The sequence below is a fragment of the Chelonoidis abingdonii genome, chromosome 19, assembly GCF_003597395.2.
Source record: "Chelonoidis abingdonii isolate Lonesome George chromosome 19, CheloAbing_2.0, whole genome shotgun sequence".
NCBI lineage: Eukaryota > Metazoa > Chordata > Testudines > Testudinidae > Chelonoidis > Chelonoidis abingdonii.
The window spans coordinates 35,369,629-35,389,903 of record NC_133787.1 but is presented as its reverse complement, the minus strand read 5'-3'; the positions used below and the strand labels follow the sequence as shown (position 1 = coordinate 35,389,903).

Below are 20,275 nucleotides of genomic sequence, written 5' to 3'. Positions count from 1 at the left end.
AGGATTACTTTCTCTCTCAGGAAGAGTCTGGGAGGGGGAAAGAGAAGGAGGGAGGAAGGTGAATTGTCCTCTCTGTTTTGTGATTCAAGGAGTTTGAATCACAGTGATCTTCCAGGGGAACCCAGGGAGGGGAAGCCTGGGAGAGGCAATGGTAGGGGAAAGGGTTTACTTTCTCTGTGTTAAGATCTGGAGGGTCTGGGTCTTGGGGTTCCCCAGGCAAAGTTTTGGGGGGACCAGAGTGTACCAGGCACCGGAATTCCTGGTTGGTGGCAGCGCTACAGGTTCTAAGCTGGTAGTTAAGCTTAGAGAAATTCATGCTGGTACCCCATCTCTTGGACGCTGGGGTTCAGAGTGGAGATTTGTACCATGACAGCAATGATGTTGGTATTCAGGAACCAAGCAGTCTTCTTAAAGCAATGTTTTATTTATTTTGGAACAAAAGCATTTAAGAAAAAACAGATCTTAAAAAATAAGCCAGTCTCTATTCACGCCTGCTTTTCCTTAAGCCTTACCATTCCCTAGATCTGGGAAAGCCCAGCTTTTTCAGACTCCCTCTCCAGAGCCTCTGGCTATATCAGGAAGTCTCCTTGGACAGTTCTTGACAATCGATACCCCACCCACACGTGTTTTTTTTTTTTAAACTGTTTATAGTCTTTCATCTTAGTTCCCAGCACTGGCAGAACAGCTGTGTCACTTTGGCCTGGAGCATGGAAGGATGCCATTGTCCTGTAACTGCTTCCCCGGTATTAGCTGGGAAGTTGCTTTTGAATAGCTATTATGTTATTTTACTGCTTGTTTTGCCCATAGCCCCCTATAAAGCTAGGTCAATATGCTGATATGCAACAACTTCACCTCACTGGTCAGGTCACATACAGTGTTTTCATAAAATTATCACATCTCCACATTGTTGGATTGTTACAGAGCATCTCCTCATCTGTCACACCAGCAACCTCAGAAGTGGAGTGACAGGTTCTGATTTGCCTAGAAGCTCTGGAGAGAAGTTCCAGAAGGAAGAGCTAGTCAATACACTATCCTCAAAAAGCTGAAGGAAAGGAAGAAGCCTTACTGTCGGCTTGCCTTTTTCCCCTGCACTAGCTGCTGCTGCAACTATCAGTTGCTGTCCTCTGGTTATGCAATGCCGCCATGCCTGACAAATCAGTCTGTGCTTCCTACACAGTTCCCACTGGCCACTGAGGAATAGGAGTCCAGCAACAGGCAATATCTAAGATTTGACAGCTACAAGCAAGTAACTCTAACCAGCTAGCATGTTAGGTGATGCTAAACATCAGCAACATTAAGACCACCAGCTCATCTTCTCAACCCTGTACGAGCTTCCTGAAGCTGAATGAAACAAAAGCGGTTCTGACAACCATCCTGCATAAATATCAACCGGTTTGGATGGGTTCTGTTTTCCGTTCTGTATTAGTAGAGGGACTCATCTATCTCAGCATTTTAGGCTTGATTTTAACTCCAGCAGTTGCCTTGTAGTGTTGATGAGTGGGAGAGCAGATGCTTGTGGCTAGAACCCACAGAATGTATTTGAGTGTATAGATTGGTACCTCAATAGTAAATCAGTCCTAATTTAAACAGCCTCTTTCTCTCTAAAAGATCACACATAAGCATTGATGTTAATCCTGAGAAATAATGTTGATTCCACTTAAATTTATCATTTGACCATTTCATGTAACAAGCTGTATCACCTTGTATTGTATTGGAATGTTTCATTGTAATGCTGTGATGGAAGAGGAAAAATAGCTGATAAAGTAATAATCTCTTAGTTGGGATAGTCTCAACAATTACCTTCAACAGGGGAATGATTTGGCTGGAACTGAAATATGTCCATTGCCATTTAGATTGATAATACTCTGTTACTTTTAGGGGTGAAGAGAGATGGCAGTAACATTGGCAGGGGTTACAGGAGCGGGGTATCTAGCACAGCTGCTACCCCAGGCCGCTTATACCGTGAGTGCAGTGGAGCAGTGGGGATGCACTGGGGTAGGGCACAGCCCAGACCTCTTCATAAGCTATAGCAGCTCAGGCATTGGTACCTAGAATCAGCTGCTTACCCTGGGCAGCTGAGGCGCATGCGCAATGCCTAACTCTTGCCTCGCAGCCGCAGGCGACGTACACACGCCGCATTCCAGCCCGCCAGGGGGCGCACTCGCACTTCCGAAACGCGACTGGAAACCCGCCGTATTACGCATGCGTCTTCCCGTGAGCGTCGCGCGGCCGAGGCGCAGGCGCAATGCGGGGGATCTCGCTTCCGGCGCGCGGTGGCGCCGCCCTCTCTCCGCGTTTCCGGGATTCGCTGGTCCTGTTGCTCAGCTCCGCGCTGTCGCTGCCCGCAGAGCCAGGGGCGCCCGCCGGGATGGGCTCGGCCCTGGCGCGTGCCGCGCCGCGCCAGCAGGACAGGGGGGCCGGGCTCCGCGCTGCTCTCTGAGCCGCTGAGGACCCGGCTGCGGGTAAGTGCGGGAGACAGGGGCGCGTTCCGCGCCCCGGGGTCTCCCCCGCGGACTCTCACGGCTTCCGTTGCCTGACCTCCCTAGAGTCCCTTCCCTGCCCCGCCCTGTGGCTGATAGCTCGCCCTGCCCTCTCCTCGCCCGTCGTGGCCTGGCCTTGTCCGCTCCCTCTGCCAAGCCCCCTGCGCTCCCGCTCGCTCTGCCGCCCCCCTTGCCCCCCCTCCCCCGCTCCCCTTCTTGTTCCCCCTCCCTGCTGGGTCTGGCCCCCCCTTGTCCCCCTCCCTGCGGGTCTGGCCCCCCGTCCACCCTCTCCCAGCTCCTCCTCTTGTCCCCTCCCTGCTGGGCTCAGCAACCCCCGCCCTTGTTCCCTCCTCTCCCAGCTCCTTGTCCTCTCCCTGCTGGGCTCTGCCCTCCCTTGTCCCCCTTCCCCCAGCCCCTCACTAGTGTGTTCTACCCCCCATGGTCTGCTCCCCCAACCCCTCCCATTGTCCCCTCCCTGCTGTGCTCTGCTCCCCCTTTGCTCTGCTCTCCCGGCCCCTCCCGTTGTCTCCTCCCTCCTGTGCTCTGCCCCCCTTATCACCCTTCCCCAGCCCCTCCCCTTGTTGCATCCCTGCTGTGCTGTCCCCCTCCCCCAACCCTTCTCTTTGTCCCCTCCCTGTTGTGCTCTGCCTCCCTTGCTCTGCTTCCCCAGGCCCTCCCCTTGTCCCCTGCCTGTTATGTTCTGCTTTCGCAGCAACTCCTTGCTTTTCTGCCCCAACCCTTTCTTTTGTCCTTTCCCTGCTGTGCTCTACTCCCCCAGCCCTTCCCTCTGCCCCATCCTCTCCCAGCTCCTCCCTGCTGTGCTGTGCTCCCCCAACTCCTCCCCTTGCCCCCTCTTCCCCAGCCCCTCCCTGCTGTGCTCTGCTCCCCAGCTCCTCTCCTTGCCCCCTCCTCCCCCAGCCCTCCCTGTTGTGCTCTGCCCCTGCCTTGTTCTGCCCCAATCCCATCCCCACTTATCTGCCCCTGCCTTGTTGTGCTCTCTGTTTCTCCCCCTGGATCTTGCCTTCTGTTCCCGCTTCCCCACTCTGCCACTCCCCGATCTCTCCTTGCTCTTTCCTTTCCCCATTTGCTTTTGGTCTCCATTGTGCGGGGTTCCTAGCTTGCCTCCACAAAAGTTTCTTCTCTTCTGGAGTCCTCTTCCCTGGTCACTGGCCAGGGCTCTCCTATTTCTACCCTTGTTGTGGGGGGAGGCTGGGATGTGCCTTGGCATTGGGCCCTCTCCCTCCCCATGCCCCAGGCCAGGGCAGTGTCTGTATCTCATTCATTCAGGTCAGACTGAGAGGGAGCTGAGTTTAATCAATAACACATCAGACATAATCAACTTTTCTTTCCACCCCCAAATCCATTCCCAACATCCCATTATGGGTGACTACAATGAACTGTGTGTGTATGTGTGTGTGTGAGAGAGAGAGCTGGGATTTGCTGCTCTCTTTGGCTGGTTGAGTCTGCTGGATAAAATCAATTATATTCTCAGCTTCTGCAGCCATTGAATAAGAAATTAGTTTCTGAGACTTTTAATCTCATGCTTATGCTGCAGTCTAAATTGAAAAATAAAAGGATTTGAAGTAAACAGTGCTAGCAGCACAGTTAATAAACATGGCAACTTACTTCCTCTCAGTTTACTACGGTGTAAGTAATAGAGATCTGAAACCTCTCTTAAGCAATGCACTAGTGCTGAAGTAGGCGAAGAAGTTGTTGGTGCACCACACGTTCTAGTCCACAGTTTCTCAAACTTGTCTGGGCAGTGCTTATTGGTGATCCACAGAGATCTAGCTTCTTAAATGGAGGTGCCTTTTTGTTTCTGCCTGGGAGGAGCAGAACACAAAAAGAAGAGATTAAATTAAGAGCATGCAAATAAAGACCTAACCCAAGTGGAAATGAGGTATCCACAATAAGATCATAATGTGAGCTACACTATGAAGTTGGATAACCCCTGGGGTAGGATAACACTGGGGTACGATACATGGTACTATGGTATCTAGACCCCAAGTCGTGACTTCATTACTCTTCTGTGATTTGCTGAAGATACAAATGTGTAAACATATGCCCTGATCCTGCAAATGTTTACGCACATGCTTCAAGCACATAAGTAGTCCCGTTGACTTCAATGGGATTACTTATGTGCATTTATAACAGGCTTAGAAGATCTTCTGAAGTATTGGCTCAGTCAGGAGATGCTGTACTTAATTTGTCAGTTGTAGAAAAACACTGGGACCTAGTGAGTCATGACTAGATAAAACTGCTGTAAAATCCGTTTAGACTAAAGTTCAGAAGCTGACAACCTTTTGTATTGAAGAAGTGCAGGTCAAATCATCTTACAATTCTGTCTCTATAACTTGCTCACTTTGACTTCAAATTCTTTGTGCTGTGCGTATCTGAATCAAATAGTCCTTACCTGTGTTTTGTGATGGCATTAACTGGGTTACTCCCAAGGGGAATAAATTAATAGTCTAACACAGCAATTTAGAAACTGAGGTGCTGGTGAAGCATGGAAAAGAACTAGCAGATTTTGCATGTGTGGCCTGCTCAGAAGACAAAATGGTTGATGTTTTAAAATAATAATAATAATACTTGTCACACTGTTTTAGATTAATACTGAAAATGGAATAACTTGACAGGCTTGTGAAAATACTTCAGCTTTAATCTGTGTTGACTTGTTGAGTTCTGAAAGGAAAGATCACTTCTGTGGCACATTAATTGACAGAAAAATGTGTTGCTGGTGTAGTTTGGCAAAGTACAGTCAGTAAATATGGTAAGGATTTAGCTTAAATTGATAAACTTGGAAATAAAAGAGCAGATATATTAAAACTTGTAATGTAGGATCTTGATACATCAACTTATTAGTAGCAAGTGGGAAATTTTTCCTGGCCATTGCTGCAGAACTTGATCTTTTTAAAAAGGCAGTAGCTTTCTAGCCCTCTGGAATGTGAACAGAGGAAGTCAGGTCTGCCTGAATCTGAAAAAATAGAGATCTGAATCATCTAAAGCCCAAATTCTACCACCAGTGCACAGCCCAGATGTAGTCTATGCTGTGTTCTTCTGGGGTAAACTCCTCTGTCTGGCTGCTCTGTCCTCCTTAATGTAACCCAACTACTTGAACCTCTACCATTTAGTGGTTAGTGGATCTATGCAGAGGTGAATCTGCTACCCCTTTCGCCTAATCCTTGCTGTGACTGAGGCCACGTCTGCACTACGCTCGAAAATCGATTTTAGATACGCAATTTCAGCTACGAAAATAGCGTAGCTGAAATCGAATATCTAAAACCGATTTACTTACCCGTCTTCACCGCGCGGGATCGATGTGCGCGGCTCGCCATGTCAATTCCAGAACTCCGTTTGTTTTGGTGGAGTTCCGGAATCGATCTAAGTGCGCTCTGGGATCGATATATCCCGTCCAGATCAGACACGATATATCGATCCCCGAGCAATCGATTTTAAAGCGCCGGTACGGCGCGGAGTCTAGACGGGGTGTGAGGTCCTATGGAGGAAGTTTTTTGCTTTGGTTTTCCAACTCCAGCTGTGGAAGAGTGGACTGAAATTTTGCTAGAAATGTGAACTGCTTATTCATTTCAGTGGGTTACCAATTCTGGGCCTGTTTCTCAACTGCCTTACACCTTGGCTATTACTTTTACCTGTGTAAAGTGCTACCAAATCAGAAAGGTAGCATATTACACCCACTTTCTGCTTACTTTACACAGGTGTAAAATTGCTATAAAAGGTGCAAGGTAGTGGAGAATTGGCCCCTGTATCTTAAACCTAGACTGCTGTGGAACTTCAGGAGTTTGACAACCCAAATCCTGTGTTGACTTTGAGCACAGGCAGTGAGTAGGTCAGATCTTCTGGTTAATGCCTGTTTGAGGATTTAACAATGGCAAATCTAAATTCTGAAAAGGTGTGGGAGTAGATGCACTTAGTGAAACAATATTTTTATCATGCTAATAAATTAATGTATCTGAATGTATCTTTATAGAGATGCATTCTCAATACTTGTTTTTATGCAGGGTATTTCAGAGCTGTAGTTTATATAATGAGGGGTGGCAATCTTGTGACCATCTAATGGTAATCTTTAAAAAAAAAAAAAAAGTTTTAATAGAAAAAATTCCAGATAGCCCCTTGGAAGTGAATTGTATTGTTTTGTATTCTTTATAAGGAGGGACTGTTTTAGAGTGAGAAGCATGAGAAAGAACGTAGTGGTTAGAAGAATACTGCTGTCAGCAGATTTTTGTCATTTCTAAATATAAAATATTTTCATTAGTAATACATTATGTTCTTTTCTCTATTGTCCTGATAACTACAACACAGTCACATTTTACTCTTTCTTGTGAAGTGGTGGAAACATCTTCAAGGTTTTTAAAAAACAAAACAAAATAAAAAGTTAAAGGCCTAATCCTGTGATGTCCTGACCTCCCTCATTGACTTCAGTAGGAGCTGAGGGGTTTTGTGCCCTTCTGTGCTGATCTGATAAGTTTTTTAACAATAATTTGTTTAGTACTTTATGTACATGATGATGCATTTCCTGCTCCATATAAATTAGTCTAATAAGACAAGGCAAATTCAGTATACCAGGAAAACAGCTTAGTGAAGAGAATATTTATAAGGAGGAAGGAGAGATTGCCTGAAGTGGTATAAGGTGGGAATAAGAGGAGAGGAGTACTAGACCAGACATAGGGAACAGCATAAAAGAAGGTATCGCGCAGGGAGGTGGGAAAGGAGACTGGGTAAGCCAAATGGATCTAGGCCCTGATCTACAAAGGTATTTAGGCTCCTAACATCTAATTAAATCAGTGGAAGTTAGGAACCTAAATACTTTTGTGAATTTGGGCCTAAGAGAGCATTGGGAGAAAAAGTGGAGTAGGGAGACAGATGCAGAGAGAGAAACGAATGTTAGATTTTTATAGGGCTCTGTGCTGTGGGAAGAGTATAAAGAAGTGGCATGTGGGGGAATGGATGATGTGATCAGAGCGCAGGGAAATGAAAGATGTCTATAAGTGGCATTTGGACAGACAGGAAAAAGTTGTGAGAGGCCAGATAAGGAAGTGGTTGCAGTAATCAGTGCTTCAGGAAATGGTTAGGCTGGATGATATTAAGGAGAAGGAAGTTGACAGATACTTGAGCAGGGCTTTGGATACAGAATGAGAGGAGGGAAAGGTAGGAGATGAGATGTTCATAGATTTAAAATCGCATCTTAAATTTACCACGGCATCTGCTGACCTGTGAAAAACAGCTTGGGACTCCATATTTCACCTGTATGTGTAGCAATAGAAGCACACAATGAATTTTCCTCTTGTTGGGTAAGAGGAAGAGAAACTGACTTTTTTTAACTGTGTGGGGCAAGAAAGCTGTCAGGACTTCCTGATTCTTAAGCTATCCCTGCATACTCTGTGGCACCTTTGCATTTCCTCTGTTTTGTCCAGGCCAGTGCCTACCTGAATTTTTGGTATATGTGAAAGCAGACTAGGAGCTACCTTAACTTCCATCTGTCATAACTTCTGAGTTGCTTTTACTATTTGTTTTGAGGCTGGATTTTGTGGAATCGGTGGCAGTATACTCAGAAATCCCACATCCCTCCCTCCCATAGCCAGTTTAGTACAGTTCAGGATGCGGTGGAAGCTGTATCTTCGGGCTTGTCTACATGATGCCTTAGTGCGCACCAAGAGGCATGTAAATTCTAATGCACACCAGCGTGTCATGCATGTCAGCAGGGCCCACATAGCCAAGTTAGTGCAATTAAAGTTCCCTGGTGTATATTAATGTAGTACTGTTTTGAAATGAGTCTACATTAACATGCAATAGGAAATTTTTAATGCATGCAAGCAGAGTCCACATGGGGCAGTTAATGTGTGACACACTAGTATTCATCAGAATTTACACCTTTGCTTGTGCACATGTAGACAAGTCCTCTGTCAAGGTTTTAACAGACTTTACTGAACCATTTTAGATACAAAATATGCAGATATTTACATAAACGTAAAGCAGATTTTTGTACTGTAAAGTTATCAGGTTTGTTGCTGATAGGTGATATTTATAAATACCTAAGAAATGCTATATGATTTTGATAATTCTAACTTCATTTTGCTTAATTGTTCAGAATTCCTGATGGCATGTCTTAGTGGCATTTATAGGGGGTTACCAATATAGAGGCATGTGCAGTCATGTGATGAAGCTTTCACTGGTCTTGGTACAGCTGAAGGAGCCACTTTTTTAATCAGCGATGTTTAACTATGTTGCTTTTTGGAAGGTTGGGGAGTGAGGAAGCATTTCCTTTTTAAAGATAAAAGGGGAAAATTCCAATATTTCTTTCTCGAATGCATGAATCTTCTGTAGAGTGAAATAATACAAAGTGGTGATAAGCAGAGACAGGCATAATAAGGGACTTTGGAATAGTTCTCTAAATTGTACCATGTAAATATATACTCTTACCAAAATTCACCTCTTGATCTCAGAGATGAGCATTTATATAAGGGTCACATGGAGAGGGGAGAGAGAATCCTTTTTGAAATTCAGTGGCAGAAAACCAAGTTCTTCTGTTACTGCTTAGGCTGTTACAGTGTGACCTTGAATATTGGATATGTGGAGTAAATAATAGGTGAGTCAGGTGCTGAACAGTAGCTAGAGCCGGCGAGAGCTGACTTTTTTTAACAAAGGGTCTTTCCTGGATCTTACAAAGCTATAATGAAAAATGACTTAGTCTTCTACTAAAGTAGACACTGATTCTGTCTTAATAACTTCCCCTCTCTGCACAGAGAGCTTTTATATGATGCTTTAGCTTTGTGTGGCAGCTTGAGGATCAGGATCACGTGTGTACCATTGTGAAGGTGAGTTTTATCAATGTCAGGCAGTTGTGATCTGCTGTCCATGTATGCAGTGTCATGTTCCTTCAGGTGTGAATTACTGCAGGATTTTAAACTTTGACCTTTCAAGGGCAATCTGTTACTTTCAGTTAGCTAGAAATCTGTTCCCCTAATCCTGTGCTTTGTAGGTAATTTTGTCTTAAAACTCAGGTGGCTTTAAGTAAATCACATTTAAGCTTTAGAAATTGACCTGTCAGAGTGTGACTGTTGTTTTCTAATACTGCATGTCCTGGCTTCTCTGCAGAGATCTGTTGGTGGAGTTGTTAGCCCCAACTATTAAGTAGAAATGTTGAAATAGAGGTTTTTCATTTTCAGCGCCACAACCACAGCATGAATTTTATTTAAAATAAAAACTGTTCACTGTGTAACATAAAAGGAAACCTAAAACAGAAAATAAACTTTGATTGCTGAAGTATTTTTAATCTTATTTGTCTATTGAGGGTTATGTCCTGTTGCTGTAAGATACCAGTGAGGGGACCTTCTATAGTTGGTTGCAAATGATGTTTTTTTGTGTGTGTTTTTTTTTACTTTTGTGAATAATGCATACACAGGTTGGGACATTAGTTATCCCCTTTCCTTTTCCAAAAAACCCTTTCTACTCTTATTGGAAGAAAGTTCTTGAGGGCTACCTTGATGCAGTATCTCAGGGTTTCTCAAACTGGGGTCACCGCTTGGGTAGGAAAAGCCCTGGTGGGCTGGGCTGCTTTGTTTACCTCCTGCATCTGCAGATCTGGCCAATCAGGGCTCCCACTTACTGCGTATTGCTGCTCCGGGCCAATGGGAGCTGCTGAAAGTGGCGGCGAGCATGTCCCTCGGCCTGCGCCGCTTGATAATTTGACATTTGATAAGTTGGGGAATAGGTAGAATATTATTACTACTAAGACTTGTGAAGCTGAAGCACTCAAATTAAATGGTATAACTCCCATGTCAGGAAGCTTAAAGTGGGTGCTGTGGACTAAACTGTTCAGAAATAAACTTTGTTTGTCTAAACTTCTCAGATTTCTCTTGTCTGAACCCATACCGTAAGGACAAAGCAAAAATTTATTTAATAATCCTTGTTACTATTAGTCTTGTTTTTTAAAACAAGACAAATTAATAACCTTTCATGGTAAGCTAAAGGTGTTTAACTACAAGCCATATGTATGGTAATTGGTACTTGCGCCCAACAGAGCTGAGTTAAGGATGCTATAGATATTTTTACTCAGTGCCTCCTCACTGTTTTTATTGTATAGATTAACTATAAAATGTAATACAGTGCATTAGTATATCTTAAACTGTAATCTGCAGTGCTCTGTTAGTTAATAGTAGCACATAGCTTCAAAAAGCACCTAATACAGTCCATTTTCTTCTAACTGTCTTGCAATATGTACTTTTAAACTCAAATCAAGCAGTGAAACCATTGAGATTTTGATTTTAATATTGGTGGGTTTTTTTGATCGTGCATATATTGAATATTAAGATACATATTTACCACTGTGGCAAATGACCATAGTGAAGAGAATCTCTTTTGTTGTTCAAATTTTCATTGGCATAGATTTTTGCATTTATTAAACTGACTGCTTTGAATAAATAGGTTTGAATAATTTGTTTTATTTTCAGCTTAACCATAAGGGGGGGCATTGATCATTAGAGTAGGGAATAGTTCTAAACTTACAAAGTAACTTGCCCTTTGATAACGTAAAAAGAGAACATACTTGCCTTACCCAACTGTTACCAAATGCCTTATTGAGAGGTCTCTAACAAGAATGGATTGACTATTACTCTCTGGAGACTGAGGCCCTTTAACACTGTATCTTATATTTTCGCCAAACAAGAATAAAACTTGACAGATAAATGATGGAGGAATAGATCATAAATAAAGTACGCGTATCTGGTCTGTCTAGAAAAACTGAAGAATTTCATAGCAGAACAGACTTTGTTAATTGTTTACTTCGGTTAGATAGTCACAGTTCCCATTGTAGGGTTCTGTATATTGATTTCATGACTGATCAGTCCTAAAATTACTTGATAATTGATAAGTTTGCATACTATACTACTTACACTTCCAAAGTCCTTCAGTTGTAATAGATTATGCGTACTTAAAACTATTTCCCTGAAGCAACAGTGCAGTTCTAACCAGTTTTTGATTGTCTTTTCAGATTACATCAGATATGACCATGGGCATCTTAGAAGCCTGAAGGAAGGGCATAATGTCAGAATAACACACACAACATTTGTGAGGTATGTGGGTTTTTGTATTATGCTGAAACTTTAATTCAGGCTACATTTGTCTTTAATACAGTTGTTAAACATATACAAAATACAATAACTTGAAAATGAAAGGGTCTAAAGCTAAAGTAGTTAAAATGTTAAAAGAATCAATCTCTAAAGTTCTCATTTGTCTTGAAGTACAATGGGCTGGGTGAACGTTTGGTTGGGAATTTTTTTGTATATTTTTATTTATGATGATTTGTTTGATTTTTTTTTTTTTTTTTTTTTTTTTTTTTTAAATGCTGCTAAAGCCTGGCTCTGGCTGAAAGATCTTTATGGATTACTTCTCATTTTGAGTCAACATTCCCGTTTACAAGCCGTTTGAGTTTTACTGACTTTTGCTACTTTAATTTGTGCGCAACAAGTTCCAAAAGCTGTCACATCTCTAAGTCGTTACTGATGGATAAACTTCCTGACATAACGCATTACGTTGTTATCCTGTTGGTGTCCTATAAAGTTTGTTTTGCCTTCAGTCCTTTGTGCCATGTTGAGATTCAACCCTAAGTCTGAAAGCTTTGCTCCCTGCAAATTACATGTTACTTCCTTGTAATATATTACAAGATGCTTGAAAGGTGTATTTTCTTGAGTAATCCTTGTATAGTCTTCTGGCTTTCCAGGGAAGTCATTTTTGTTTTCTTAATTAACATAAATGTCATTTGTGAGTCATGTAGTATATTTAAAACTTCATATTACACCTACAAAAGAGAGCTAAAAGCCTGATCCTGAGAAGCAATTCAGAGACATAAACACCTACTGATGCTAGTGGGCATACGTGTATGGGGCTGTAGTATTAACTGTACAAAATCAAAAACATTTGTTTTTAATCTGGTTACTCGAAGGTTAAGTCATTTGGAATTGTACTGAATATTAAACACTAGAAAGAAATACGCCTTTCCTAACCAGGTTCATTTAATCATGAATTATATAGGAGAAATAAAGTTTGTTTTCCCAAGAGATTTTCTGGAATGCAACAATCTTTATGGTCATTTGTAACTAGGAGCATTTTTAATATATTGCATTCAAATGAGAGGACTTGTGTATAAAAGAATTTACTTGACCAATAGCTTCATGATTTACTGTTGCTATGATTTAAGAACATTTACTTTGATGGAATAAATTTAATTTAGCTAATCCAAATCATAGTTACAATATCTTAATAGTGTCTGTCCTGGGAAGGAGTGGGTCTTTGATTTAGCAATCCAACACTAGAGTCAGAGGGAGGGAGTAGATGGAACATTTTTAATTAGGATAGCTAAGAATTAGCAATAAAGTCTAGAAAAATGCTGAAAAATGTATGTAACTTTGTCTGACAGCTACTCCAAGTGTGAGTCCTTCAGAAATTAATTGGTAAATATAGGCATTGTAGATTATAGTTTTGGATTAACAAAGCAGTAAATATACTCAGGGTTTTGAGGTACGACCTAAAGTACTGTAAATCCCAGCAGTCATATGGAGGCTACCATTAGCGCAGAAAAAATACGGAGACATCTGCTCAGCTGTCACCAATCAATACAGTGCTTTCAAGTTTCTCTCAGATATGGCCTTTAGTAGTACAGAATCAATAGCAATTTTAGGACTGAGTGTACTTCTAGGATTGCATGCTATTCTTGGAACTTTGTGTTTAGACTGTAATCTTTCTCCTGTTTGATGATAAAACTTTGATTCTACCATTCCACACTGCCAGCTATAGATGGCTGGAAAAAATTCTGTTTTACAAGAACTTTCAAGTTTTTGAACTTTGTTACTTTGTTTTCATTCTGCATCGGCATGAAAACAAAACCTGTGGAAGGTTTTCACAAAACAGAGCTGTATGAAAACATCCCTTTTCAGATTGAAATGGTCAGGCTTTTGATATTTCTCTCCAGAAGGCCCACACTGGACCTGAGAAACCATCCTGTCAAATTTCATCGGATATGATGACTCAGCAGGTTGTTGCTGTAGCTTTGGTCATTGGAGACAACAGATGTATTTAAGGGGGGCTTTGCCATACTGGTCAGAATTGAAAAGCAGGAGGCCCCACTTTAATGCAAGGAGAAGAACGATGTTTGGCAAGTCAACAAGACAAAAATATAGCCTGTATAAAAACCTCATATTTACCATTAAGGCTGTGATGCAGCTAACAACTCTGAGAAAATGAAAGTTGGTTTGACATCCATTTTTGCTTCATGGTGTGAAAATATTCTAGGCTGCTAAGTACTGTTTTGAAAGACAAAAATAGGAAATGTGAATAGCAGGGAGAACATCTGTCTGCAAGATTAAATTGCTATTTAGAAAATTGCTGAGCATAATTCCTTACAGGAATTTTATTTGCCTATAGCTGTTTGTGTGACTTGAGCAGCCCTTGGCCTTCCTGCTATTTTACTGTGTGAACTGATCGGAATTACTGCTGCATGGCCTACAGCAATTATTTTTTTTTTGGAAACACCATTTATCCTGTGTAAGACTAAATCATCCCCTCCCCTGTACTAATACAGCTGCTAAAATTTTTTTACACCATAGAGTCATACCTGTTAGTGCAGCATTGCACCTTCAGTTATACCAGTGCCATGTGCATGTAGACAAACTCCAGGTCTGAATCTGTTCCTATGTCGACAATGATTCCTAAAGTTTTGTCCCTAGAAGAAAACATTGCAGTCCTTCACATTCTGGAGTAGCCCACGCCCCCGGTGTAAATGATTTACCATTACAGACTTAATCATTAACCTCTTTAAAACTAAGAGCCCCTCCAAGGCACAAGCTAGAGGACCCGAAATCACTTACCTGAACTAGAGAGAGGCAGGAAGTGGTTTGAGGAGTCTTTACAGGTCACTTCAATTTATTTTATTTCCCCTGGAATAACATTAAGCTTACATGGAATTTCAGTACTGTAGTCTCCTCTCCTGTTTCAGAAACTTGGTGTATTTCAACGCATCAAGAAGGAAGCAATAAATACACCTGTTATTTGACTGCTCATAGTAAATGATTATTCATTCTTAATGCTAACATTTCATAAGACATCAGGATATAAGTGAGTATTAGGATTTGTTGTAGAATGTCACAATTGTGTAGATATGCGCCTTATTTTATTTAATCCTGTGAACAAGCAATGAAAACCTATTGGGCTCTAAGGTGTTACCCTCTGCTTAATAGATTGGCCTTTTCTGCAGAGTCTGTAGTCTCTGTGTTATGACTAAAAAAAGTACTTAAAGTGGTTTGCAGTTATGACTTTAAGTATGACACAAAATTGCAGGAGAACTTTCTTTCCTGTGCTCCAGAGCAGGAGAATCTGATTACAGCTACTCACACCATGAATTTTCACTTATTTTTGAAAGTTAACAATTGTCACTGCTGGGAAAGGAATGTGAAACTGACCAGACAAGCATAGTGTTTCTGGTATCAGAGTAAAAAGGATATCCATAGGAATTACCATTTGGGGTCAGAACAATGGTCTATTTAATCAACTATACCAGTGGTTCTCAAAGCCAGTCTGCCGCTTGTTCAGGGAAAGCCCCAGCAGGCCAGGCTGGTTTGTTTACCTGCCACGTCCACAGGTTCATCCGATCGCGGCTCCCACTGGCTGCGGTTTGCTGCTCCAGGCCAATGGGGGCTGCTGGAAACGGTGCGGGCCGAGGGATGTGCTGGCCGCCGCTTCCCTCCACCCCCATTGGCCTGGAGTGGCAAACCACGGCCAGTGGGAACTGCGATCGGCCGAACCTGCGGACGCAGCAGGTAAACAAACCGACCCTGCCTGCCAGGGGCTTTCCCTGAACAAGCATCGGACTGGCTTTAAGAACCACTGTACTATACTATCTCAGATATTGGTCATGTTTCAGAGGAAGATATGAGGAAACCCTAAAGTGGGATATCTTGGAATTATCTGCTTGTAGAGGAAGTTTCTTTCTAATCAGCTTGGTTGATCAGGTTTATTACCCTGAAGCATGAGGGTTTATGTCCCTTCCAAGTTTTTTGGGTTTTAATCAGTAGTAATGTGTCACTGGATACATTGTATATGAACATGGGCGAATTCATGCTTCCTGTAAGCTTGTAAGCTTTACTCTATTGTGGTAAAAAGAACAGGAGTACTTGTGGCACCTTAGAGACTAACAGATTTATTTCAGTATGAGCTTTCGTGAGCTACAGCTCACTTCTTTGGATGCATAGAATGGACATACGAAAGCTCATGCTGAAATAAATTTGTTAGTCTCTAAGGTGCCACAAGTACTCAAATTTATTTCAGCATGAGCTTTCGTATGTCCATTCTGTGCATCCGAAGAAGTGAGCTGTAGCTCACGAAAGCTCATGCTGAAATAAATTTGTTAGTCTCTAAGGTGCCACAAATACTCCTGTTCTTTTTGGGGATACAGACTAACACAGCTGCTACTCTGAAACCCTCTATTGTGGTAGTAAAGGCAGCAAAAAAGTCTCTCTCTCCAACCCTTTTCTCACTGTTTGCACAGGATGGGTGTCAGGAATCTCTTCGTATTTAAAACTCTTCTGAAAAATATGGATTAAAAATTCTTTCTCAACTCAAACTTGCAGTATTTCCAGAAAAATGAAATTAAAGTCAATATACTTCCCCTCCTTTTAAAGTAATGGGTCAAATTAGGGAATTGGTATTTAAATTACTGATATTTTTAAATGGGGGGGAAATACCTCAAAGAAAATCAGCCTCACAATTTTACACACACAACTAGATTTTGCCACCAGAAAGTATGACAAATTTGTACATAAATCTCCAGTCTGTGTATTTTCCTTAACTTTCCGTGTATTTTGTTTTTAGATAGATAATATGGTTTCATCTTGGGCCAGTGTACTAAAATCAGTTTGTCCTCTTCGTCCTTGTAGCATTCAGAATCTTAAATCACAGGTAGAACTAATCTTAGCCCAACGACAGATTATCCAAAAGGAATATTAAAGCTTCTTTTGATATTCATGCAAGTTAGGAGACTCCTCCCTGAATTTTTTTTCTTTAGAAATGTGTGTATCACACACACAAGTGGCTCATATTGATTATATAAATCTCCTTATTCTTTTGTAAACAGCTGATTGCATATACTAGAAGTGTATATAGTCTCTCATCAATACTGACTGTGCATGAGGAGAGATGGGACTTGCGAAAATTAGAGTTCTTACAATTAGACTATATATTTTTAGAAATAATAAGTTTTCAATAAACAACTTACAAAATTGCAGCTAAGGACTTGTAAATGAGTGTCGTCAATTATTTACAGAAACATTCCAGCTTGAAACAATCATAGAATGTGAATTCTTAATTGCTTGTTTTGCTTATTGTGTCATAAAAATAAAAGTTGACATCTATTTTTCATGGCTTATTTGTGTATAAACACAATCTCTCCATCTTTCTTCAGGGCAAATCCAGAAAACCATGCAGTCATCAGGGCACAGATTCCGGGACATTGAGCACCATCCCCTCCTTGCTGAAAATGACAGCTATGATTCTTCTTCATCGGAAGCTGATATGGCAGACAGGGTTTGGTTCATCCGTGATGGCTGTGGCATGGTCTGTGCTGTGATGACGTGGTTTCTGGTTGTCTATGCAGACTTTGTAGTGACATTTGTCATGTTGCTGCCTTCCAAAGACTTTTGGTACTCTGTGATCAATGGTGTTCTTTTTAACTGTTTGGCAGTGCTAGCTCTGTCCTCTCATCTGAGAACTATGCTAACTGATCCTGTAAGTATATGATTATCTCTTGAAATTGGGTCATTCTCTCATGTTTAGTCAGTTGCAGAGAATAAAGTAAGCAACTCTGAGTTCTCTTTTGTAGATAGGTAGGGTCTATCTCCTGCTGCTAGGATAATTCTTTTGGTTGCAGATCTTGAAACTGATTGAAGCAGAGGTTGGTCTCAATCTCCAGCCCTTGGTTCTTTTATGGTATCCTAAACAAGTCTTGAGCTGAGTGAAAAACAAAGCAGAAACCATTGAAAACTGTAAGGGAAAGGGAGGCACATGGGCAATGTAGGGTCACTTGTTATTTACTATTCAGGTCCATTATAGAAAATGATTAAAATGCCTGTTTTGTTCTGTAACTGTTTGTTTCCTAGTTATATTATCAAATCTAGGTAACTTTATAAAAGTTGTTTGATTCCAGGTGATGTGATAAGAAAATCTTCTGCTTTTAACGAATAGCAGAAGTTAAGGTTTTCAAAAATATCTGTGGCACTCTTGAAAATCTCACTCATCCTTAAGACTTGTTGATATAAACTGATATGCAGTAACATTTACCAGAGTTTGTTGACCTGACAGTTAAAATGTGGAGTAAGTTGATCAATGTAGAGAGTAGACTTAGGACCAGGGCTCACTTGACATTATGGATATTTTTCTCTCAATAAATCTAAGGTTAAAATGTTATGAATATTTTTACGTTATTGAATAAGTTAATGAGATTAGCAGAAATATTTAAATTATTAATGTTCTAATAAGACTCAATATAGCTTTACCTTTTTTTTTAATAGGAAATAAACATTTGGAAAAATTAGCTATCGCTTCCTGTAAAAAGTATAATTCAGTTAAACTAAAAGCTTTCATGACTACTTACAACTTTAAAATATATAGTTTGTATACAGAGTACATACAGAAATCTAAAATTACTTTGGAAATCTTGCTATGAAAACTAGATTAAGCAATTACAGCTTCACAATCTTAAAATGGTTTTTGATGTTGTTAAGTGGCATTTACTGGTAAATAAGTCTGTTCCTTGCTACCGAAAATGGTTCTGCAAGGTAAAAATTACAAATTGCCACAGTTTTACTGCCACACGAAATTTGTATTAACATATGCGAATACATTTTAGAATACATTTCTGTCAACGTGCGTAGTAATAGCTTTATGGCAGCCTAAATGATGTATTTTCAACTATTGCTGTAACAATGTACCTATTTCCAGTTCAATAGCAGTTGTGCTTATAACTAGTTGTCTAAAATTATATTCTTCAATTTCTGGGTTAACTCTTGTATGGTGGAACTGGTGGCAAGATAGGTTTAGTATAAAATGTCATCCTTAGAAATAGTATTGAGCATCTTGCTATAAAAGTCTTGATACTGACATCTAAACAGTGAATTTGGTGGTGTCTCAGCTCTATATTGAAGCCTGTGGGATTTGCAGTGTCGTGGGAAATCTCACCGCTTAACTACTGGAGCATGGTGAATGAGTGGACTTTTGAAGTGTTTAAGCTGAGATTATAATGCTCCTCACCAGTTCAGGTCTTTGCAGCTTTTTATCGTTCATTATAGCAAGTATTCACAGCTCAGTTTTAAAACACACTTAATTTCCAATGTTCTGTTAGTGAGCAAGCCTAGTCTACATAAAACTAAATTTTGAATTGGTATTGTAAACTATAAACTGATTGGATTGGCTTTTTTAGAGTTCATATGCAAAAAAAAAAAAAAAAAGTATTTATTGGGGGGCGGGGGTTGGGAGGAGACACTTATGGTGCTCCAAGAAGTGATTTTGACAATTCAGTAAAGGTGCTAGTGCCTGAGTAGTTCTGAGCCCCACCCAGTGATGAAAGATTCTTTCTTGAAGCCAGTGGATTAAACAAGGCCTTCTTGAAGAACCAGTTAGTGTGTTTATGGGTGTGTTAGGTATTTTTAATAATCAGAGCTTAAGACCTCGGGCCCCAAGATATTGTTTATAGACAAAGTATGTCTTAACCTGTTTCACTTAATGTAATTCCCATATTACCAAAAAAAAAAAAAAAAAGGCTTTGTAGTAGAAACTATTGACTGTTAAATAAGAATAAAGGAAAATTAAAGTGTCTCTCAGAATTCATAAGAAGTATAATATTACATTTGAAGGCAAATAGATTTTATTATCTTGTAACTATGAGAATTTCATCAGAAGTAAACTGGCCACAGTTTGAGATTATAAAAGGCATAATCTCGCCAATGTTGGCAACTGGAATCAAGTATCATTGTCTTTATTTGTGATTACTTGTTAATTCAGCAAAATGGCAAAGACATGAGATCAAGTACATTTGGATAGTTTTGCTTATGAATGAATGAAATTAGTGGAAAAGAGGTGGAAGGGTATATTTGTTTTTTTTAGTAGAAATTTTAATCCCTCTAGAACTAACTAAATCATCTGTTAGGTTTTGTCTTCAGTGTAGTGTTAGTTCCATTTTGCCTAACTTGAATGAGAATGTCAAGTATCAGAGGGGTAGCCGTGTTAGTCTGAATCTGTAAAAGCAGCAGAGAATCCTGTGGCACCTTATAGACTAACAGACATTCTGGATCATGAGCTTTCGTGGGTGAATACCCACTTCGTCAGATACTTGTCTTGTTCAACTTGGAATACAAAGTGTTTGGATAAATCAGGAGAATGTTATATACTAAAGTCTAATGCATTTCCTTAAGTAAGAAAAAGAAACTTCACTGGCCAAATTTTTAATTGCAAAAATTGTTGTTAAAATTTGCATACCAACAGTCTTTGGAAGCAAAGACATGAAAAGTTAACCCACTCCCCATATGGTACATGAGATCTTTCTGGCTACCTCAGATTTCTAGCCAGGGGGCTGGCGATGGTGGAAAGCTATTGGACTAGAGGTTGAATTGAATGAACTCCTCAAAGTGGGTGTGCTTGTTCTAGCTTGTTGCTCCAAAGTTCTGTAATAAGGTTATTTTAGTAAAAGGGTATGTGTGGCATATATTGAGTAATAAGACTAATGTACTGTATAATGA

At 40.7% G+C, this 20,275-nt stretch overlaps 1 protein-coding gene across 1 annotated transcript in view; it reads left to right on the top strand.

Moving 5' to 3' along the window:
- Window positions 1-2,292: 2,292 nt before the first annotated feature.
- ZDHHC7 (zDHHC palmitoyltransferase 7) overlaps window positions 2,293-20,275 on the top strand; it is a 37,920-nt gene continuing 19,937 nt past the window's right edge. The window contains exons 1-3 of the mRNA XM_032793813.2: window positions 2,293-2,462; window positions 11,488-11,569; window positions 16,948-17,270. Of these exons, the coding sequence (XP_032649704.1) occupies window positions 16,965-17,270 (306 nt within the window). The 5' untranslated portion in view covers window positions 2,293-2,462; window positions 11,488-11,569; window positions 16,948-16,964. The remainder of the gene's footprint in view (window positions 2,463-11,487; window positions 11,570-16,947; window positions 17,271-20,275) is intronic.